Raw genomic sequence first — 24,696 nt, 5'->3', positions numbered from 1 at the left:
TAATTCTCTCTTCCCAGCCTTGGGTGCCAGCTGTTTTCACTTGTCCATCTGAATGATTTGGGTTTGGACCAAGGCAGTTGGAGTTGCCACTCTGGATAAGTGCTAAGGTCGACATTCATAAATTATATTCTATGGGAAAAAAATTAACTGATGTTACTTAAGGTATTGTTCTGTGCTTGTGTAAGCACTTTAAGAAGCATAAGCAATGCCAGTGGTTGTCAGACATGCAAGATGAAACAAAGGAAGCCAGTAGGTTTCTTTTTCAGTCTCTGTTTCTTGGAGTCATTACAATGAATGTTCCTGCAGATTTCATAGCCGGTTATGAAACAGCATTTCCCACACTTGTTGACAATGGTAGCTTCTTCTCAAGAATCAGCTAATGAGTCTTAAGAACTCAAACTGGGAGAGGCCATTCCCTTGTTTATTTATGAGGAAAGGAAGCCAAAGAGGTTACTTGGGACCAGCCTTCCATTTGGGAAAAGTTTAACCAGGTGCAAAGTCCACTCTAGGGAGCTATCTACTCAAATGATAATTCCAGGGTATACCAAGTAGGCTTTGTTTTGATTCTAAAATAATCTTTAATTCCAGGCCCATAGTACCATTCTTTCCCTTCCCCAAGGGTATGTTCAAGTCACTGAAAAATGATAGAAATGACCCAGTTTTTCAGTGACTTCCACATCACCTGTGTTCAATAGGTCAGTTAGGCTGCACATTTCACGATGAACTGTATTTCCTAAATCAGCCTACACTCCAGGCAAGTTCCTGGCGCAAAACTGCACTTAGGAACCAATAGGATAGTAGTTGTCTACTGTTTCCCTTCCCATATTTGCTATATTGTCCAACATCCTAACTTTCAATGCTATGTGACTGAGAGTGAAAACTTATTGCTGACAAACTCTCTCCTCTTCACTTTCTTCCATGGAAAACAACCTGTTCTTTTCCTGGTGATGATGACCAAAAGATGAGTGAGATATTATTTCAAACTCTGTCAAGTGAGTTAGGCATTTTCAGACTGTTGATTACCATGTATAAACCTAAAAACAATTTAATCAGTTTTAAAAAGAACCACTTCATAAATGCTATCCCAGGAAAATTTAGGTGTGTTGGTGTGGCATATATAGCACCTCATAAAATGCCACCTCCATCACCTAGGCTTCTCTGTGACAGCTTCCTCCCCCAAGACCAGCTCATAAGAAAACTACACCCAAAGAAGGAGATCCAATACTTCCAAAACACTGGGGAAAAAACAAACAAACATGTAAACCAATGGCACATCAATAAAAAAAATTAAAAAATATTCATGAACACAGAAAGGCATATTCAGTTTCAACAATAGTTGCTTGAGCTAAAGGCATCTTTTGTTGTGAAGTCTGTGGGTGCTTCTACATTCATATTTACACATACATATATAGATAGATACCAGTAATGAGTAATTTTAAAAATGGCCTTATTTTCAACAACATTGTAAGGTCTTCAATATTCAACCTAGTGTTCAGAAAAACATTATCCTGGGCAAAAATACACACAAATACAATTTGTGTGTGAGGGATGAGAATTGGAGGTACTACCTATGAAGTTAGTTCACAAGTCACAAGAAAATCAGCTTTCCTATTTATCTTTATATCTTATTTTGGAAACTCCTTGGAAGTTAACAATTACCTGGCTTCCCCCCCTCCCCTTTTTCTGAGATCTATTTGCAGTCTAGTTGGAGCAATAGTTTGTTGGGGCTACTGCAAGGGGAGACAACTGTCTCAGGAGGACTCCTTACCTCAGAAACCACCCAATGTAAAACCTTTCTTTTTTTTTTTTTAAAGATTTGTTTTATACAAGAGCTGGGGGTATAGGCCAGAGTCGCACGCAGGTAAGAGGATTCACCAGAGACAGAGCAGGGAGCAGAACAGGCAGACGGACCGAAAGCACTGCTGAGGGGAGCAGTGGGTGGGATAGGAGAGGTGCTGATGGGAGCAGCGGGAGAGACAGGAGAGGTCTGCCTCTCCATGTGGAATTCTCCCTGACCAGCCAGGAATCGAACTGGTGCTGCAGAGGCTGCCGACAGCTTCACAGGGCTGCGTTCAACCCGCTGTGCCACTGGGGAGGCCCCCAAAACCTTTCAAAGTGATATTAGAGAGGTTAGAAGCAACTTGCATGGGTTTTATGATAAGCAATTCCCTTTTATGGTTCCAGGGAATCTCGATCAAAGGCACATAAAGCGTGGCCTGTGATTGACCGAAAGAGGAAGTTTTTGGACACAGATCTGCCTCATGATTCGGAAGAGTTGTTTCAGGATCTCAGTCAACTTCAAGAGGCTTAGTTAGTTGAGGCACAAGTTCCTAATGATGTATAGTTTGCCCCAGATTTTCAGTCTGATAACTTTTCACTTTATGACCCAGTTCTGACCAAGTCAAAAATTGCCCAGGCTCTCCTCTGAAGCCTGACACATTGTCCAGCAGCCAGGAGCAGGCTCTCGGTAATAACTATAGAGAAAGTGCCTCTACAGCTATCGTGTCTAAGATAGGAAGACTCCCTCTGGATTCAAGCCATTAACCCCCTGTCATTCACCCATCAAAATTCCCTATCTCCCAAACTTCAGACAACTTTGCCCACCTCAGCACACACCCCCTAGAGTGGGCCCTGTCCAAGAGGTGGGTCCTGCGCCTGCCCTTTCCTCTCATTCACTTCCAGAAGACAGCAGCAAACCTTTGCAGGCCCTGGCCACTACATCAGTCACTGCAAATGCCAAAGGTGAGGTCTGAACAGAGATTTCAGAAACAACTATCTAAATCCTGTGAAGCTGTGCGCAGACTCTGCAGTGCTGGTTCGATCCTGGCTGGCTGTGGAGCTACCCACATGGCGAGCAGACCTCTCCTATCTCCCCCGCTGCTCCCCTCAGCAGTGCATTTCGGTCAGTCTGCCTGTTCTGGTCCCTGCTCTGTCTCTGGTAAATCCTCTCATCCTCCCACACATCTGGCCTGTACCCCAGTTCTTGTTCTTTTAAAAAATAAAATCTTTAAAAAAAAAAATCAGGGTATTTTTTACCTTCTACATAACAGGCAGCCCATACTTTGAAATGCTATTTTCCACCATTGTTACATTAACAAACAATAGAAGGCGTTGCATTTACAACAATGCATGGGTTTTGTGGCTATGGGCACTTAAACAATGTAAAGAGGGCTTAACAGGGGAGTTGCTGTTCTGCCTCTCTCAGTGTTGGAGTCTCTTCACCCTCTCTGCCTGCCTACGTATGCAGTCCCCTGTTTCATCATTAAAGGCTTGCAAAATCTACTGAAGGCTCCAGATTTTCTTTTCATTTGCAGGAACTGACAATGAACCTACCTGGGCTGGGATGGTTGCCCAACATCATGGAGAATATATGCAAAGCAATATTCAGGTTAGTACCCACAAATGGGGAAAGTGTGTGAAACTCTGTGACTTACTAAATGCCTTTACGAGGAAGGGTTCAGATTTGTGAAATTTACTGAGATTGCAACTCCCTAGAATAATAGGTGAGCTAAATTGGGAGGCTCTAACATGAAGGCTTACAAATATATCAAAATCGGGAGAGCTCTCCTAGCTCAATCTGAGTTATTCCCCTTTGGTCTAAAAAGAAAGGGAAGAAGCCAGAACACCTATAACCCACTCCACCGTTCTCAAATAATAAACTATTGCTATTTTGAATGGGAACCTTCTGGTCATGTCACCAAATAGAACAAGACCCCTTTTTCTTCCCAGGCACAGGCTCTATGGATGGCTTTGATTTTAAGAGAAGGGTGATTAACACTGTTGACAGTATTTTGTTTTGCTTTGATTTGCTGGATTATTTTGTTTTGGTGGTTATTTTAGAAAAAGTTTATAAACTATATTTTATGGTTTTGGTATTTGAAGAAAAAAAAGAAAAACTTTTGGTAACTGCACTATGTCCTTTGGACAGGGTGGTGCAACTTAATGATACCATAATGTAAGGTTTTTAGGCCTAGTCTCCCAGCCAGGAATGGATCCCAGGCTTTGGTGGCAGCGCCGAGCCCCAGTCACTGGACCACCACCAGTTGGTGTCTCACGAACTGCAGCAGGAACTTTGCAGATGCTCAGGCAAGCAAGGGAAAAGAGGCAGATTTGTTTAGAGAAAGAAAAAGTTTATTAGGTAGAAAAGGAACAGGAATAAAGTGGGATTCCTAGACCTGTGGAACCAGGCCAGGGAGGGGCGAGGAAGCCAAAGTGGAGTGGTGCCTCAGGGAATATACACATTCTTTCCCTAATTACTCTAAAGTTCCACAGGTCTCTTTGTGATTGGTTAGTTCTCGGTGGTCTTGCTCACTGCCTAAATGTCTCTGTGCCCAGAACTAAGTCTCTGTGTCCCAGTCCTTATCTTAGAGTCCTTTTTCTTTATCATCCTTGTCCAGGAATGTCCGTTGCCTGTAGTCCTGGAGTGTTTGATTAATCCCCATTGGAATTTGTTGCCTTTATCTCTGGAGCCTTCCTTAACTCTCCTGACCGTGCACTGCCCCTGAAGCTGCCTAACTATCCCAAACTTGCCCTAGGACTCATTAAGTATATGTGCTGCCGAAGCGAGCACATGCCCTAGGACTCATTAAGATGGTGCAGCTTGAAAGGGGTTTTGCTGGGAGTTTCCCCTTAGCCATGTATAAGCCCACTTTATTGCCTGCTTTGTTTCTGCACCAGACAGCCTGATGACACATTTGCATCTGTGTTCTACATTGTGGAGGTATACAGGGCCACTGAACACACCGCTAAGATTCCAGGTATATAGTTCCTGTGTTCTCTAACATGCCTCTCTGGAAAGCATGTGTACATAACCATGTCGTATCCATTTGGTGGGTCACTTGGTGGGATTCTTCCCCTGACCTGGCTGATTATGGTTTCAATTTCATCAATTTGCTTTGTTCAACATTTTCTTTTATTCTGGGATATGATTTTGCTTATGATTCAATAGGGTTCAAGACTTACATGTGACGCTGACAGGTGAAAACATGCTAGCATTTTAGTTTCCTGCCACCATTTTTTAAAAAAAGTTTTTTCTGATAGCTGTATTATGTTGGAAAAGCTTTAAACAACCAACCTAAAGCTATGTGAAAGTGGACCTCAAAGTAGAGGACAAGTTATTAGAAAGTGGAAGTACCTTGCTGCCTACTATTGATAGAATCCCGTGCTCCCCAGGAAACAGCACATTAAGAATGCCTGTGCTGGATGGTGCTGACTCTGTGAGGGTGACACTTGTTTTGAATTGTTTTCTGTTAATGGAGCACTCCATAATCTCAATCTGCCCCCTCTTATGCCCAGCAACATATTTGTGAAGAAGTTCATGGGGACAAGAAGTGCATTTTATAGCAATGGAGACATAAGGTTTTCCTCTATTGAAAGCTAATTAGCCCACAAAGGTATTGAACCTACAGCTTAGGCCTTAATTAACATTGTGCTCTAATCAAGGACTCATTCCAAACCATTTTTATAGCTTTCTAACCTACACATATTCTATACATAGATGCATATTTTACCTCCAACTGGCTTGAGATTTATTTGTTGTGAATGCTGTATAGGATTTGGTATTCCTTTCTCTATTTACCCTAGTTTGGGTTCTGTTTTGATGGATATGTGCTGTCCTAGCAAGTATGAAAATACTTTCTTAGCCACAACTAAGGTTCCATACTAATATAGATTTATATTCTTACCTGCATATCCTGTGCTGTAACTCATGGCCTGTGCTCTCAGGGCACAAAGGACTGTGGCATCACCATTGCATTCCCATTGGACTCATGCATCTCCTACATGGTTTGGGGGTCTTTATTTGTTTTGGTTTTGCTTTTCCAGAGTGTGGAAAGTCTACAGCACAGAAAGGCTTTTACTTACCAGTTGCTTTGAAAACCTTTCCCCTGCACAGGGCAATATGCATCCTGCCAAACTCTGTTATGTTTGTACTGTGTACCAGAAAGAAGTTTGCTTTTAGTTAAAAGAAAAAAATTCTGATAATTTATAACAATTGAATTGTTTGTGGTTAGTAGATTGAAAGAACAATTTGGGGCTAGGCTATGGAGAGGGAGAATAGAAGCAAAACATTGAAAACCTTGTCTGAGAGCCATTTCATGCCTTGATCAAGAGACAGGCTGCTTCAAAGTCATAACTCCATACAGGAAAATCTAATGAAAGTGTTCACTTGAATGATAATTCTACATCCCAGTCTTACAAGAAATTAGGGATAGGAGAAGAGAAACCTAGACATGGGTGAGGGGCTAATTTAACTTTTTTTAAGATTTATTTTTTAATTTATTTATGCATATAAGAACTGGGGTGTAGGCCAGAGGTGCGGGGGATGAGAGGATTCACCAGAGACAGAGTGGGGGGCAGAACAGACAGATGTACTGAAACACACTGCTGAGGGGAGCAGCGGGCAAGGCAGGAGAGGTCTGCTGTGCCATGTGGGTTGCTCCCTGGCTGGCCAGGGATCAAACTCAAGCTGTAGTGGCTGGTGATAGCTTGATAGTGCTAAGACTTAGCCCCTGAACCACCAGGGAGGCCAGGGTAATTTAACTTTAAAAAATCTCCCTCTTCCATGTTTATGTATTTTACATGGGGGTTTAATTTTAGGGAACGTTAGTAGGAGGAAGTAGGAGTATATAGAAGGATAAGTGGGCAACATTGGTGGAATTTACTGTATTCAACATGGATTTTGGAAAGCAGATAACACTTGGGAGGTTTGATAATTAAGAAAACTCTAGTCCATACTAATGTAAATTTGTATTCTTACCTACATATTCTGTGGTGTTATTGAATCTGCATATTTCACAAATGAATATACTTAATTGTATGTAATGTAATATGTATTTCTGATGTACTTTATTAATGTCTGATTACATTGACTTAAAACCCTATACTATATAGAAGAGAACAGAGATCTAAGAATGTCAAAACATACCATTTTCTATTGCTTAGCTAGGTTTGCAGCATCCTCCATAGCATAGTTTCTAATTTATTGTTGTCTATTACTTCCCTACATAGCCCTTACTTGATCTAAACAAGGTTAATCTTTGTTCCCCAAACACACTTTCCCGCATTTATGCAGCTGCTCATACTATCCACTGATTCTGGAATGGTCTTCCCCCTCTTATTTCCAACTTAGGGTTCTAGCCAAAATTAAATGCTGTGTCTTTGTTTGGATTCCAGATGGCAAATTGTGCACATGTCCCTTGGTCATAATGAACAGATATAATTAGTTAAGAAGATGCTCAATTTTATTTACTATCATATTAATCATGGACATGTAACCCGTGGCTAAAGCCAAAAGACTGTTACAGGTGGTGCCCCCTCGAGGGGGTCGTAGGTGAGGATAGGATAGTCCCAGGGAAAGTGCTAAAAAGTGGGGTGGAGCGACTGATAAAATATGTAAGTGACTGCAGAAGGGGGCACGGGGTTATTCAGCATTTTGGAATTCAGCATGAGGGGCCAGTGGATTTGGGCCCCCACCATGCTGATTTTCCAGAAGACTGTTGTGGGCCTCTGAAGGTGGGGACTTCCAGCAGCCAACCAGAGAGAGAAAGAGTTCAGAGGCTTTGCAAGTAGCTGAGTTATTGAAATTTTTCCGGTTTTGCTGCTGTTGCAGCCTGGCAGAGAAAGCAGAGCCAGTCATCTTACTGAGCAGCGTGAGTGTGGCCATTTATTGGGTGATTTGACTGCTGTAGCTGCTGTTTTGAGTGTTACTTGTCTGATGTTGTGCTGGAGCATGTAGGCAGTTCATGGGGCATCTTCTGTTGTGTCTTCTGCTATCTTCGTGAGTTGGAACTTGGCCTATAATCAGGCTGCTGTGTGTCTGTAGTGGCAGAAAGACACCATCTTGGACATGTGGCCTATTGTTTGCGAGAAGAGCACTGCATCCTCAGTGGCAGGAAGGTGCCATTTTAAAGATTATTTATGCATACGAGAACTGGGGTACAGGCCAGAGTTGTGGTAGAGGTGGTGGTGAGAGGATTCACCAGAGACAGAGCAGGGAACAGAACAGGCAGATTGACTGAAATACACTGCTGAGGGGAGCAGTGGGCGAGTCTGGAGAGGTCTGCTGCACCATGTGGGTAGCTCCCTGGCCGGGGATTGAATTTATGCTGCAGTGGCTGCGGATAACTTCATAGGTTGCATCTTAACCCCTTGCACCACCAGGGAGGCCTGAAGATGCCATTTTAACTGCTTTTGTTTAGGATTGAAAAACATTGGACAAAGCTTTGGGTGAGGTTAACAGCCATTTGTGGCGTCAGTAACTCTTTGTTTTTTTCCTGGTTTGTTAAATAAATCCCTTTGTTGTTCTCTGAGCCTGAGTAGTCTTCCAATTGTGCACGCAGGTGAAGAACTGAGACATGCCTCCCTGGTGGCACAAGGGGAGCGCCATTGCACTGTGAAGCTATCTGCATCCTCTGCAGCAATCTCCTGGCTGGCCAGGGAGCTCTCCACATGGAACAGCAGATCCTGTCTCTCCCTCTGCTCCCCTCAGCAGTGTATTTCAGTCAGTCTGCCTGTTTTGTTCCAGGTATTGATATAAAAGAAATAGAAAAAAAAAAAAAGATCCAGAAAACATCAGGCTAGCAAAAGTAATATTGAAAATGTGATAAAAGGACGTGATGGGTGAAAATTCTTGATGGTGACACTAGATAAGAAGTCCACAGAGTATAATTAGAGAAATTTGGCCTTAAAATTTCCCTATTACTACACCAGAGTATCCCAATATCTTATTCACTATTTCTCCTTCCTCAGCAAGTTAGAAATACAGTCTCCCTCAGGACAATTAGAAATACGTCTGTCTCTGGTGAATCCTCTCACCCTCACACCTCTGGCCTGTACCCCAGTTCTTGTATGCATAAATAAATAAATCTTTGAAAAAAAAAAGAACTCAGACAGTGACCAGTAAACTATTTGGGCAGTGCCCTTGGCCAGTTTTTGTGCCCCTTGCTGTTCTGTATCAGAGAGGGGAAAAGTACATGTTTGAAAATGTGAGATTACTTTCTAACATTGAACTAAAACAGAATGAATTACAGTATGTTTGGCCTTAAATCCATGTCAAAGTAAGGGTGACCCACAGGGTTTTGCCTTACTATAGTGGGTTGGACAGAGATTAAATAAGTGGAAACTGTTTTCAGGTAGAAAACTATTTGGTAATTTTAATAAAATAGTGTCTTATATTCTGACTGGCTTAACAGAGCAGTAACTTCTAGTAATTTAATTTCCATTTTATTTGCTCTTACTGTTTAGAGATTGAACCCTGCATTCACTGGTTGTGCCTGTATCCACACTTTGCTTTGAGGAACCATCTAAATAAATAGAAAATCAGTCAGCCAGTTACATATGAGAAAGACTGTATTTCTTTTTTATTTATTTATTTGTTTGTTTGTTTGTTTGTTTGTTTGTTTGTTTATACAAGCACTGGGTACAGTCAGAAGCGCGGGAGGGTGAGAGAATTCACCAGAGCCAGAGCGGGGAGCAGAGCAGGCAGAAGGACCGAAGTACACTGCTGAGGGGAGCAGCGGGCAGCAGGAGAGGTCTGCGCGCCATGTGGGACACTCGCCCGGTGGCGGGGGAGCAGCCAGGGATTGAACCCGTGCTGCAGAGGCTGAGGGCAGCTTTGCAACCCAGCGCTCAACCGCTGCGCCACCGGGGAGGCCCAAAGACTGTATTTCTAATTGTCCTGAGGGAGACTGTATTCCTAACTTGCTGAGGAAGGAGAAATAATGAGTATGATACTGAGATACCCCCCTGGTGTAGTAATAGGGAAATTTTAAGGCCTAATTTCTCTAATGGACTTCTTATCTAGATTCACCATCAAGAATTTTCACCTATCACATCCTTTTATCACATTTTTCAAAATTACTTTTGCTAGCCTGATGTTTTCTGGATCTTTTTTTTTTTTCTATTTCTCTTATATCAATACCTGTAACTTGCCTATAGCTCACCTGCTGTGCTGCAGGAGTGTGAGTATATTTATCTCAATGAAGATTGTCAAATGTCAAGAAGAAAGCAGTTAAAGAAGGATCAAAGCCCTCAAAGTCATGCTTATTTTCTCCTAAATTTTTTGCATGGATTTGGTATTAAACAGGGTGACAGTTAACAAGAGATTAAACCTAAATTTGAACCCCACATACTAGAAGTTAGATAAAATTCCATTACATTCAAATAGGTCTAAGCAAGCAATTTGTTACCCTTTATACTTTAGTGGAACTGATGAACAGGTGGTTTTCAGATCACTTAATATATTTAGCTTCTGAAATTTGAGCAACTGAAGATGTGATTGGCTGCTCTTGCCACATGATAATTCAGAGCCCAGGCACCACACTGGCTCTTGTCTGGGGTTCTCGGGAGGGAAGAGTTGGGAGAGGCTTTGCTGCTGAGGAAATTGATTTGATAGATTGAAGGTAAGGTCAGTTTATGACTTTTTCAGTGATTTCTTTCAGGAGATGTTCCCTTGAAGTATTTCCCAAAAATTTGGGTCAAAACTAGAGAAATTAGGCATGAAAATGTGACTAAGAACTCTGTAACCCTGTGGCCCTACTCAGGCCCTACTAATATTGGATGCATAGTGTGTGATTGCTAAGTCCTACACTAACCAGTACATTGTTTGGCTGAATTGGTTCACATTATATTTTTTCTCTTTGATTTTTTTTTCTAAATATGTTATTACTAAAAAGGAATCTATGTTCCGTGTTCCTATAATTATCCTGTTCTGCTGGGCTTCATTTGCCTCAGAAGGAGTGGCAGTTTCGCTAGCTTAACAAAACCAGCCCTGTGGGTGTTGGTTTACAAGGCAAATATCTTAGGGCGAATGGACAGCTGCTTCGAGTCATCATCCACTTATGTCAAGAGAGTCCCACTCTCTGGCATCGAATGAGGAGGCTTTGGGAGACCCGTTCATTAGTTTCTGAATTAGTAACTTAGGCCAGAGATCATCTTTTATGTCCTTTAATGCTTTAAAATTTGCTATTTTTCAGGTTTGAACAAGAGCTACAGAAGCGAAAGAGAAAAATCCACACTAACCGATGGTGTTTGGAAAGCAAATAACTGCATTGCCTTGAGGTTTCTATTTTTCTTTAAAAATATATTGGCAGATTTATATTTATATTTTCTAATGTGAAGCGTAAGATATACTGCACACAGTGTATTAGAGCAGCATGGAGACCTGAGACAGCCTTCAAAATTCTGGTGCCACGGGGAAGAAGTCTAACTTCTTCGGAAAGTCAAACCGACCTTCTTTTCACTAAAATTTTTGCTTGAAAATGTTTTTCTCTAAGTATTTAGAAATTTAAATAAATATTCTGTTCCTTTGAATCCAAACCTTCTCATTCCCTTACCCTACTTCCTTTTGCAATTTTAACTGAATTGATCACATAGCTAGAAATAACCACACTCAGCATGTTACTGAGGGAATGAAAAGATGTTTGAGCTTCCAGATTTTTAGACCTGTCTGTAAATGTCTTATCTCATTTATCCTGCAAAAATATATGATTATGGAAAATGGATTAGTTTTAAATTTGTGTTTATAATGTTATAAGACGCTTTCAGTCCTGGGGGTAGATACTAATGTATTTTCATTTGTCTGGACTATAAAAAGTTTGTAGGTGCTTCTACTACTCTGGGAAAATGGCAGATGACGAAGAATATGAGGAGGTGATAGAGGTAAGATGGAAAAAAAGAAAACAACTCTGACAGCAAAGTATTTTATGTAGTGACAATCAAAGCTGTGTAGGTGAATTAATCATTTGAAAAATACATTGTCTATTATAACTTCACAAAGAAGTCGTCATTAAAGCATAAGTGAGGTATATTTTATGTTCAGTTTCACTCTAATTATGTGGGATTTGGAACTGAAAAGAAATATCACTGTTTCCTACTTTTGCTTTTCTTTAAATTCTAAAAAAAAAAGTGTAAAAGCAGATTCTAATTTGTCTTCTAAAACTACCTTCTTCCCCGCTCCTCAGTCTCCCAAGATCTAGGGGACAGAGAAGATGAAAAGATAGTTCTGAAAACTGAACTTTGCTTCTTAGTGTCTGCATAGCAATAGAGAAAAAGTTGTCTTTTTGCTTCAACTACCTAATTATCTAAAGGGATCTTGTGTAGATAAAAGTTCAGAATTTTACATATATTCACATATATTGCATACATAATTTCACATATATTGCATATGTGAGATTCTATATATCTATGTACACACATGCGCACACATGTACAAAAATAAACTCAGAGTGCTCACAAGTGACAGCTGGAGCCACACATTCCCAACTCCATATATTAACCCAAGGGAACAAGAGTAGCTTTGGCTTTTGAATTTTGAAAAAGAACAAAGACCACAGTGGGCACTGAAAATTTTCCTCCAGATTTTTGGTGGACATCTGACTTATTTTACAAAGCAGTTAATTCTTTATTTTATAAAATTTTACTTTTATGATGTTAAGATTTTTTTCTCTACCAATGCTTGCCTTTAGATTCAACATTATAGAAATAAAATCTAAATGCTTGGAGGCTATAAGCCGTGTGAATATATTGTCATTGAATAGAAAATGCTTAATGATTGCCAATTAATGATCATGAGCTAAACATACGAAACTCTCCAAGTGTATAAGACACTTGGAGGCAGTTTTGAAAATCTGTGGGTTTTATTAATAGCTACCCAGAACCAAATTCCAGATGAAAGTTCAACAATTGCCTTTAAAAGATTATTTTAATGACCGTTCTTTATTTAGATGAGGAAAACATTTTAATCTGCAAATAAAGTTTACCTTTATTACAGAAGAATATGAAAAACAACCCACCAGTCAGAAAGAAGCTTATACAATGTAACATCCAACGCTCTGACTTAAATGCAAAAAACTACATCTTTATGTTCAATGTCATCACTAGTGTACAACTTACATATGTCCTTAGCGGTCAGAATAATCACTATCAAACTCCCACACAATTATAAAATGTGCCTTCGTAATTCCAGGAACAATTTTTAGCCTCCAACTTAAATATCCTTTATCTTCATTAAATAATGGTGCTCATAGGTCATTGGAAATTGTCCTTAGTGCATGGTCTGATTGATTTACTAGATGTCATAAAAATGGAGGGTGCTATTTTTAGGCCTCCCCTCATTGCCATTTTGTTCCCATTACTGCATCTGGGACTGACCAGCAGGTGCTAAACCAGTCGACATCCTGCCAGTGAATGTTGAACCAAGGTCTCTCTGACCTCAGAAAAGATGCCACGAGAATGGAGCAATGGCAGATTCTAGAAAATGGTCAGGAAACTTACAAAACCAAATAGGAACTGCTTTAAAAATGTATATCCTAGGGATCTTGGACATCTAAATAAAATTGTACTATCATTTTCAAACAAATTTGGAAATAAAGGAGAAACAGCAAAGATGTGCTATTTAATTAGTGGCACAACTAAAAAAAAAAAAAAACCTTTTGCACATAAGTGAATGTCAGCTATTTAGATAACGTTACCTTTTTTGTAAGCTTGTTTCTAAAATATATTTACTGGTGGCAAGAGCATGGCAAAAGTAAAATTGAATGGCTACCAAAGAGTTGCTTTTGCTTAGTTACAAAGAAAATCCAAAATAGTTGTGAATCATTCATTTTAGTTTAGTATATTGTCTCAGGTAACTGACGTTTTGTGTCACCAGAGGGAGGTTTTGTGTGAATCAGCATCAAACAGCATTTTCTAAAGTGTCCAAATCATATTGTGCAATGGAGGCACAAGCAAGTATGAGAGTAATTCTCTGTCCTGTAAGAGATTGTGATTTCTGTCACAATGTGTAAAGGCATGTAGACAGAATTAGATTTTAAATGTGAAAAACAGGAGAGAAGCAAAGAAATTGCAAGAGTGAGGGAGATTAGGCAAGTTTTATACTAATTTTACTGCAGGTGTAATAGAGCATGTAGCCTTGACCATGACTAAATAATTTGATGAGACTCCATTGAATCAAGAGCAGAAGAAAAAAGGCCACTGAGGGAAAGTTTGCATCTTAGTTTCTCCTTCTCTCTGAGGAGATACAAAAATGAAGCATAAAATGTTATACGTTTTGCTTATTGAGACAATGAGACAAGTATTTCATTTTTATCCCTTTCCTTGTATGCCTTGGCCTAAACCTGCCTTTCCTTCTGTTCATCCAGCTTTGCTGGGTGAGGTTGGGGGTAGGATTCCTCTCTTCTTACGTATCTGAAACAAAATGTCAGCCAGTTCTTACCCAGGTCTATTTATTGTGGGTGATGTCAGAAGTAGAACAAGAGTAGGTTTGACTTCAGATCCGTCTTGCAGGCACCTAGGAGCTATCAGTGGCAAATTGCATCCTAATTTCACCATATTTTGTGATGAGGAATTTTTTTCATTTTTGACTTCACCTCTTGGTATTTGTAAATTTTCACGAGAACACCCCCTTTGGGATCACCACACTACTGGAAGGGATTCACTCATTCCAGATAGTAATCAGGTATATGGGAAACTGAGATGTGATTATGCTTTTGGATATTATTTCCACGATACACTCCATTTAAAACTTTCACACTAATGTTTGTTTTTTTTTTTTTTTTTACTCAGCAAACAGTAAGCTTTATCACATTTCCTCTCTTTCCAACCCATGCACTCAAAATAATGTTATTACAGTCTTCCCCCAGCAGATTCTACCATGGGTACCACAAGAAAAAAATTTTACTTGCCCCAAGTAAAATAGCTTTCCTTGATTAATAAGTAGTCTTAGACACATTTCTTATCACTCTCTTCTCTTTAGGGCATATGCTTTAGTTTGAAGGTTTCACTAAGTTAAAAGGGGTTCCAAAACATGAACAGGTTCTCTCAACTATTTCTTCCCACAGTTATTGCAAACCAACCAATTTAGTGAAATAACCCAAGTGTTTCAGCTGAGGCTCAGGAGAGGTGATTTCTGCTTTGGTTCTCATGGAATTATCTTTGTGCTCTATTTACAGTATTATACAGAAGAGACAATCTATGAGGAGGTGCCGGGAGAGGTAAGGCCCAGCCAATACCACATGCACTTCACACTCATTAAATCAGGAAGAACCTTCACCTCTCATGGGGCCACAGAGTTTGTAAAAGGGAGAATCTAAGGAAAGATCAACCAACCACCTATGTTTATCCAACAGCTGGTTGTATAAGAATGAATACTATTTTTGACAGGTTATAATACCATTTTTGCTAAACAACATATTCCAGATGGCTGGGATGATTTCCTTATTGGAAATGTGGTATTTTGGTGTAGGTGATGCTAATTACAGTAATGTCCAAGGCAGTTGGCACTCTGCAACAAAGGCATAGACTTGGATTTGTGATTCACATAGGGACCAGCAGTTTTACTGTGCAGAGATGCAACTTGTGGGGCACCATCTCTGCCAAGAGGAATGTTGCCTCCAGGTTTTTGTCCCTGATGATGATGCAATGAAATGCTACTTAGATTTTAGCAAATTAGGAATTCTGAAAGATAAGTATCCCAGTTTGGAACTTCGTTTTTTCCAAGGTGAAATCTTTTTGTCATGCTTCAGTTTCTTGATATGCATGACTAATCCCTGAAGCCTCCTTAGTGAGCCTGTGACAGCATGAAAACTAACAACTGCAGATGCTGTGAATTGGTTAGTTTCTCATGGTGAACCATACATTTATAACAAGCAGAAAGCATCTTAGTAGAAATGATCTGACAACACTAGGGGGAGTTGTCCTAGATGTGCAGTGTCCTTAGGTTTCTCTTTCATAATTGATGCCAGAACTCTATTTTGGTATAGATAGTAGCTATAAAGGAAATTATGGTATGAGCTGGACTGAAGGCTTGGCTGCTTGTCTTCTTTTCTTGCATACAGTATTTTTAACCTTGGACTGGACCCAAACATTGGGCCTTAGTTTCTTTCACCATTGGCTGCTATAAGAAACAGTAATTTACCACCTATCGATACATAGGTCTGTTGTGAGGATAATTACCTCATTATGTTGTCATTACTATTCTAGTCCACCTAAGCATTTATTAGTGTAAATGGCACTCCAGTTTGCATTAATTAACTGACTAAGCCAAGAGAATGGTATTCACTTATAATATTTATGTGATTTATTTTTTTAAAGTTCATTATTCTTTGTCTGATACTACAAAGGAGAATGCCTAAATACCTACAGGACAAGAAACAAACTTTTTCTTAGACTCGTATAAAAGTTAATATGAAAGTCAAGAACTTGAGCTTTATTTGTCTTAATCTTTCATTCTCTGTTCCAAAGTTTGCTTTTACTTTATGCAGACAATTTAAGATTTTTAAATGTTTAAGATATTGTAATTTCTTATTTCTATCCTACCTTAGAGTGTTTGAGTTCCTTTCTGCAAATGGATTTTTAAGGCAATAATGCAAATTAATAAGCAACCTTTTACTATGTGAAATCTCAATTGATCAGCATCCAGAATCATGTAACTTAATGTGCCTTCATATGCATAGCGTATTGTGATTTCTACTTTGGCGTATTTTAGATATGGAGAAGTAACCCCACTAATAGCAGTCTGACTTGAAGTCAGAAAAATGTATATCAAGATCCTGAATCACAGTTTTTACTTTTGTAACAATGTTAAACTACATGTCAAATTTTCAGACAATAACAGAAATCTATGAAACTACTACAACAAGGACAACATCTGACTATGAGCAATCGGAACCTTCCAAACCAGCACTGGCACAGCCAGAACCCGCAAAGCCGGTGGAGAGGAAAAAGGTGATCCGGAAGAAGGTGGACCCTTCAAAGTTCATGACCCCCTACATTGCACACAGTCAGAAAATGCAGGATCTTTTTAGCACAGTAAGTTTCTTTTTAAATTTTTTTTTTAGAAGATTTATTTATTTATTCATACAAGAACTGGGGTATAGGCCAGAGGTGTGGGGGGTGAGAGGATTTACCAGAGACAGAGCGGAGAGCAGAACAGGCACACTGAGTGAAATACACTGCTGAAGGGAGCAGTGGGTGAGACAGGAGAGGTCTGTTGTGCCATGTGGTTTGCTCCCTGGCCGGGCTGCAGTTGCTGTGGATACCTTCATAGGTTGTGTCTTAACCCCTTCCACCACCAGGGAAGCCCACGGCATGGTAAGTTTCTAATGCAACTTTTGATAGCTTGGATTTATTATAGAGAAATTCCTGTTCTCAACTGATGCTTTTGATTGCTGGCTAGATTTTGTTTCTCAATTTGTATGAGACAAAACTTACTTTGCAAAATATATAAGTTCTTTTGACTCTTGAAATTTCTTTTCATGTAATTCATTTGTTCCTTTGCAACATCAGGATAAGCGTCCTTATTGAAATGATTCCTAAAAAATTAGCATAAGGCCAATCATAAACCATTTACTGGTACTTGATCACTATCTGTTAGCCAATTTAGAATAATGCAATTATAAATGTAGATTTGTTTGAAATCAGTTCATGGAAGCTTATTAACATCTATTTAAACTGTCTGAACAAGAAACCTTCTCAGTAGACTAGCTTGCAGTTTGAAAAAAGGTGCCTTCTAAGAGATGTATTATGAAGAACATGCAGTTTAGAAGTAGCATCAGACTAAGAATTCATTTGAAATCGAGGATTAGAATGTCAAATGTACTCTAAAATAGTGGGGTTTTTTTGACTGTGGCTACAGATTGGAATCTCCTGGGAGCTTTCAAACTGCTGATGTCTGGGTCTGGCTGCCTCAGTCCAAGTCCAGGGTTCAGGTCTTTACAGAAAAATATTTTTTTTTTTTACATTTTTAAAATTTTATATATTTTTTACAGAAAGACTTTTAAAGGTCACATGGGAGATTCCAATGTACAGCCAGGTTGAAAAGTACTTCTGATGGTCCCTAGACCTCAAAGGCATGTACATGTCTGTAAGTTATACTGACTAGGAGCAGACTGAGACCCATTTGAATGCAGCTAACTTGCTGATAGTCTGTGGTTGGCCAAGGTCTCACTAGATGACCTGATTATTTTTTCTCTGGAGGCTTAGAAAAAATGACAAGTATCTGAAGGAAATGTTGCATAAGGTAGAACTAGTATTCTGTTGTTGGTCATTAAGTATTCATTTTTGGTTAAGTGTTATCTCTTAGGGCCTACTTGGTAAATTTCTAGCTTAGATTCTTAAATTATGTAGAACTTGGGTTTCTAAGATTAGATTTTGCAATAAAAAATTACCTTGACTCCTTTAGAACTGCTATATTAAGCAAATATAGGCTTTTTGGGGAGGGGGTCAATTTATTGCTACAAAAATCTCATGAATTCAGACATTAATGCCCCAGAATTTTGGGTAATCTGAAGAAAATGTTGGAAAATGTTTATAGTATTTTTAAAGTGGTTAGTAATAAATCAGTAATTTAATTTAGATTGTTGACTGCACCATTCAAGAGTACTCGTGAAGCATTAGTAATGATAAATTACATACATTATAGTTAAAGCTAGAACTTGTATTTTAGTAGAAACAATAAGATTGAATGTCTTTTCAAAACATTCTATAATTCACACTTTTTGTTAATTCAATTGGTGTCTCAGATATCCAAAGAACTGAAATTTAGCTACAATTTCTGAATTAAAAATTTTTGCAATGTATTAGCAATAAAATCTTTTCAGAATTGGCTCAGCTTCTATTTTTATTTTCTAAAATTATTAGATTCAGGCTTTTTATGTGTACTTTCAGACAATAAAGACTTTGAGAGAGTCATTTTAGGTCATTTCCAAGACAATAGTCTGTAATAAAATTTCAACTGTCTCCAGTACTGAGCCATGTTTATGAAGAACAACGAACAAATCTATTTTAATTTTTGCTGAGAGTCAGGGTAGAGAACAAAAAGAAAACTATTATAACTGATAATTGTTATAACTGGTAGGGTTTTTAACTATCAGATGGGTTGAGTACACTGCCTGGAATTTCTACTGCTGTCTTTTAAGGTTTTAGGTTAACATCTGATGTTCTTTTCAGAATAAATACAAAGAGAACTATGAGAAAGCAAAAGGACAGCCAACTGCCATCACCACTGATACCCCAGAACTTCGCAGGATCAAGAAAGTACAGGATCAACTCAGTGAGGTGGGCTGTTTGCTAAAATAAAGGAGAAGGACATTTCAAAAGTATGCCTACCACTTGGAAGTGAGGGCTCTAAATAGGCATAAAGAAAATAATGGTTGAATTACTGTGAGGAGTCTAGAAATCTAGAGGAAGACATAAATTCTGTTGCTCTAAATGTGAACCCAAAGAAACTTCAAAAAGCTTGACTTGACAATTTAACTTAAGAGGCGATATGAACTGGAAGTTCCAGCTGACAGTGACTCCACAATGAAGGGAGGGTGAAACTCAGCCAGGAATGCACACAAGAGGTAAATGCAATGCCCATTACATCTCTGAAGATCAGTTTTCTATCTAAATGCAGAAACTTGAGGGATGTAGACATAGAGCAGTTGATTCAATGTTCTTGGGCATAAGATATTTCTAAAATACTCACATATTCGTGCCTGTCACGAACTCTAATTGTGCATTATTTCTGCAGGTTAAGTATCGAATGGATGGTGATGTTGCTAAAACTATCTGTCACGTAGATGAAAAAGCAAAGGACATTGAACATGCAAAGAAAGTGTCGCAGCAAGTCAGCAAGGTAGGGTCATGATATGAATGGTGAAGGTACTAAATAGCATGTGTAATATGTAGTAATAATGTGTAATATTTAGGCCACCAAAGTAGCATGTGTAATACTTCTACCTGGCCTTAGAGGCAAAAACTGGTCAGGCCTGATTCTGCTAAGTAGTTCCACTTGAGTCCATAGGCATTGTGAGCTCTAATGCCCATGTGAATGATTCATGAGTCTCTTATTTATTTTTAAAATAAATTTTGGCCTTGTTTTTAACAAGCAACCTCTAAATTTCTAATGTAAGCTACTGATTAAAAATTAGAAAAAATATAACAAAACATGTAAGTCAAAAGAAATACACCTATCCTCTAAATTCAACCAATGATGGATAGGTTACAATCTTTGAAAAGACTCTATAGAGAAGTAGAATCATGATTTACTTTTAAAAATTAGACTTTTAAAGTAAAAACTTACAACTTGGGATGTTGATGGGTTTAACATTTCCACAGCTGATGCCAGTAACACATCAGCACATCATCAGTCTCCATGCAAGGGCATGTTGAGTATGAAAGATGCTTCATACTTCAGCATTTTCCTTTGCTTTCTAAGTCCTCATGTCCTTGAGGAAAGACATCAAGCCATGGATTTTCTGCTTTTTTCTGTCTAGGTTTTATACAAGCAGAACTGGGAAGACACCAAGGATAAGTACCTGCTTCCCCCTGATGCCCCTGAGCTTGTCCAGGCCGTCAAGAACACAGCCATGTTCAGCAAGGTAAGTGTAGACCCTCTGCTGCCCTTTGGGCATTCCTGGATATCACTCTTATTGAAGATCTATTTTGTGATAGTAACTATGCTAAGTACTTCCTGACTCTATATAATTTCAGTAGTATTAATTGCAGGAGGATGATAAAATCAGAGCGTAATCTCATTCTCTCATAACTTTTCACTCTTTTCTGATTTAGAAACTGTACACTGAAGACTGGGAAGCCGACAAAGCCTTGTTCTACCCATATAATGATAGCCCTGAGCTGAGGAGAGTCGCCCAAGCCCAGAAAGCTCTCAGTGATGTAAGTGGGTGCAGTGGGCACCATTTGGGGTGTGCACATTTCCGAATTGGAACTCCTCTAATTACATCTCCTGGCCAAATATTTATTACAATTTTTTTTTTTTAGAAAAAAATGATGAAATAACATTATTGTAGAGGACTACATCTAAGGTCATTATAACTTATGATGTCTGATTTAAAATGGCTTTTATAATTTGAATTAGACATAATTTAGTTCAAGTCCCTCCTTACATACAAGGAAGGAACATGAGTCTGAGGTCATGTAAGTAGTTGGTGGCAGAGCCCAGAAAAAAGCCTGTCCTTGTGACCCTAAGACTAATGTTCTCTTCATTAGAGCATGAGCTTTATATCCCTTGGGCTTCAGTTGAAATTTTTGGGTGACAATAAAATGGCATTAAAAAAAAATCTATTGGAATCATAGCCACCTCCCTAAATCTATTAAGTGAATAAGGTTATGGAAGGATTTTGATTTGCTATCCTAGTCATGAAGTCTGAAAAATTGTGTGTCCCCTTTTTTCTGCATAGGGAACCTGACTCATATGCTTATTGAAATATGTGTGTAAAATATGTGTGTATTGTTATCCCTCAAAGAGCGCTTGCCATTGGATGTGCATAGAGGATATTTCAGACTTAGCAAAAGATTAGCAGTTCCACTGAAAAATTTCAGCATTTTAGAGGAACTTGAAAGACTTAATAGAATCCTTAGGGTTGAAATCAGCAGCAGTAACAGAGAACCTCACGTGGGTCCATCACTTTCCTGTTTTGAGATATTCTATTTCTTGATCTCTGGATTTTTAAGAGTCCATGTTGAAAAAATCTAAAGGCTGCTGGGTAATCTTCAGGAGACCACTGTGTTATAAAAATAACATTTAATTGTCATTTTCACTCAATTGTCAGCTAGTCCCCTGGAAACTCTTGCATGCAATATGGGCTTAAAAAGCCATTTGGCATCTTGAAACTTATTGGGATTTACTTTCAATAGATATTAGGATCCTATTTTGCCTCAACTGAAAATATGCATATTCATTCAATGGTGTCTTCAAACTTTGAGTTTCTAATATTTATTACTTTTAACTAGATGTGTCCTGAAAATTTAGTATATAAAAGTTCTACCCCAGTTTTCATAAAATTGGTTAAAATACAGCACAGTTCTTCTCTTATCCTTTTATAGAGTAAATTAGGAACCACAGAAGGCATAATAAAGTTTTTAGGCCATCTAGTACATGGTTACAATTGTCCATGTATGGGAACCTCTGACTTCTCTTTTAAGATTAGCTTTCTGGTTCTAGATCTCATAAATACATAATATTGTTGTGTGACCTTTATCAAGTGATCAATAGTTATTTTCTGAGAGTTCATTATGCATGCATGCATTCTTGGCAAGACAGAAAGGTATGACAAGAGTTTTTGTCCTTTCCCTTGAAGATTTATAATCAAGCTGGTAAACTGAAATTGTTATATATCAAACAACAAGAAAAAAGTAAAAACAACAAACCTTATAGTCTAATACTTGCTAAGAGAAACACAGGACACATGTGTGATCAGAGAAGGTTGTGTGGAGGTGGTGATTCCAAGGTAAAGGGCAGATAAAAAGGAAAGGCATTTCAGATATAAAGGGACAGAGGTAAAATGAGTTTGGAGTTTTAGGGGTTAAAGAAAGTAAATGCTGCAGGTGCTTAGTTAGAAAGACATTTGTCAGAAACTGGTGGCAGGACCTTGAACATCAGACAAAATAACTTAGGCATGATATGGTAGGCAATAAGAGCATCATAAGAGTTCTGAGAGAAAAACAATATGCAAATAGAATCTGGAGATATTGTGGTGAAGAATATGGTGGATTGGGACTAGGAAAAATTGTGATGACTTGTAGAAGCCTATTTAAGTAATATAGATGATTCAGAAGGATGAAGACAAAGAAATATGAAGGTGATAAGTATTTTATAACAAGTGTTAATCACATTGGATATTAGAGATGAAGGAGAGCAAGGAATTGTAGCTGGATTTATGACCACAGGCTGGTGGTCTGGGTTGGCGAAGGCACAGCTGGTAAAGATGCATTGTAGAAAAGTGAAATAGAGTTGAGATAAGTAAAGGGCCATTCAAAACAAGGCTCGTTGTGGGTAAAATAGAAACACAAATACTATTGCATAGGTGTGAGATCAGAACCAGAGATTGATATTTGAGAGTGATCAGAATAAAAGTGGCAAGTGAAGACTTGAAAATGTCTGAGTAAAGAAGAACAGTGTGTGGCCAAAGGCAGAGTTTTGGTGGATACTATACTTAGGACATCTGAAAAGGAGATAACAAAAGAACAATGGAACAAAGAGACAGAGAAGCTTAAGGGGAACAGGAAATGCCATGTCATGTATGCCAAGGGAGAGGTTTCCAAGAAGGCACATAATCTCCAAATATCTTCCTTTAGCCATTTAAAAGGAGAGACGTCACTCAAATGCTCTTGACTTTGAACAATAAAGTTGAGCACATATTTTGAGATACATATTCCCCCACTGTCCAAAAATAGATGTGTGAAACCATTTGTAGCCAAAACAGCAGAAAGCACAGAAACAATTACCATTAAACTTAACATGGAAGAATTTTTGATTATTCCCAGACCCAAGACAAATTTATTAAGTCATACTAAATTAACACATAGAAACTAAAACCATACTAACTTATTTAAAAGCAGGAGTGATAAGTAGATGTAAAACCTGTTTAATATAATTCCTGGGGAAGGAGCTTGATGGTGCTGTTCTTGGTGCTCAGGATGAGTGCTGCCTTTAGAATGGCTGCAGCAAAACAAATACTGAAATTTATTTGTTCTTTTTGCATTTGTGATAAAAATGAACATCCTCTTTAGTTTTATTTAGCAAAAACAGCGCTAATGTAGATTCTTAATAAAAGTGAAGTGACATAAGGCAAACTTTCAAAAAGCAGGGAATACCTGTATCTCAATAGAAGACATAATAAAGGAGAATATATAATAATGAAGTAAAACTGCCCATCCTTCACAGAAAAACTTGACAGTGAAAGGTATGGCTTTTATTTTTATTGTACTAAGTATCAGATAACTGGCGTGCCTATTAATCCTGTTGTCAGCACCATAAATTTTTATAGTCATTGGGAATAGAGCCCCAAGCAAACTGTTGTTCACACAACATACCATGGGGTAGACATGGAGATTCTGAGCTGAGAGTTTGGCTTCAGAGGCTTCTCTCTCTGCTGTGTCCCTATTAGCTGCTTGTGTTTTCCTTATTATCTAAGCAGAGATAAAATCTGTTGCAAACACTGTCGTTAGCGTGATCCAGAGTATAGAGTTCCTACTAGAGAGAATTTTTTTAAAAAGATTTATTTATTTATGCATACAAGAGCTGGGGTACAGGCCAGAGATGTGAGGATGTGAGAGGATTCACCAGAGATACAGTGGGGAACAAAACAGACAGACTGACTGAAATACACTGCTGAGGGGAGCAGTGGGTGAGTCAGGAGAGGTTTGCTGAGCCACGTAGGATTGACCTTGTGCTGCAAAGACTGCGGATTACTTCATGGTACAGTGCTTAACGACTTGCGCCACCAGGGAGGCCCTAGACAGAATTCTGAAAAAAGTTCTTGAGAAATTAGGACTTGTAGCTATGATTTTTCTCAAAGTTATTGACAGTTTGTCACACTTAATAAGCATCTCTCCTGGAAGAATTGCTTTCTGTCTGAGAATTCAGTCAGCTATAGAAAATACCAGTTGCCCTATGTCTAAAATAATGTCTTCACTTACTTAAAAGAAATTAAGCATATTTTAAAAGTTGTTTTTGGTAACCTAATTGATTTAATATTCATGAAAACTTTTGTTATTATAGGCATTATATATATATATGTATTATATATGTATATTATTAGAACAAGATCTAGTTAGATTTGGTTAAAGCATGAAGAAGATGATTGGGACCTTGGAACTATCAACTTATAACTTTATACATAAGAATGCTGCCATACAGAAAAAAGAAATAATTTGTAGAAATCTCATGATCTAATATTGGAGGAGTGAGGAGCA

At 38.6% G+C, this 24,696-nt stretch overlaps 1 protein-coding gene across 1 annotated transcript in view; it reads left to right on the top strand.

Moving 5' to 3' along the window:
- Positions 1–3,349: 3,349 nt before the first annotated feature.
- The window catches only part of LOC119255127 (nebulin-like), a gene marked incomplete at its 3' end in the record, with an annotated part of 62,887 nt that continues 41,540 nt past the window's right edge, over positions 3,350–24,696 (top strand). The window contains 9 exon segments of the mRNA XM_054699454.1: positions 3,350–3,388; positions 10,974–11,058; positions 11,594–11,658; positions 14,949–14,990; positions 16,603–16,806; positions 18,946–19,053; positions 19,511–19,615; positions 20,256–20,360; positions 20,551–20,655. Of these exon segments, the coding sequence (XP_054555429.1) occupies positions 11,623–11,658; positions 14,949–14,990; positions 16,603–16,806; positions 18,946–19,053; positions 19,511–19,615; positions 20,256–20,360; positions 20,551–20,655 (705 nt within the window).

This window comes from Talpa occidentalis, unplaced genomic scaffold (assembly GCF_014898055.3).
Source record: "Talpa occidentalis isolate TD23 unplaced genomic scaffold, MPIMG_talOcc4v2.1 talOcc4.3, whole genome shotgun sequence".
NCBI lineage: Eukaryota > Metazoa > Chordata > Mammalia > Eulipotyphla > Talpidae > Talpa > Talpa occidentalis.
The sequence above is the reverse complement of the archived record's forward strand: the minus strand, read 5'-3'. Positions and strand labels throughout refer to the sequence as shown.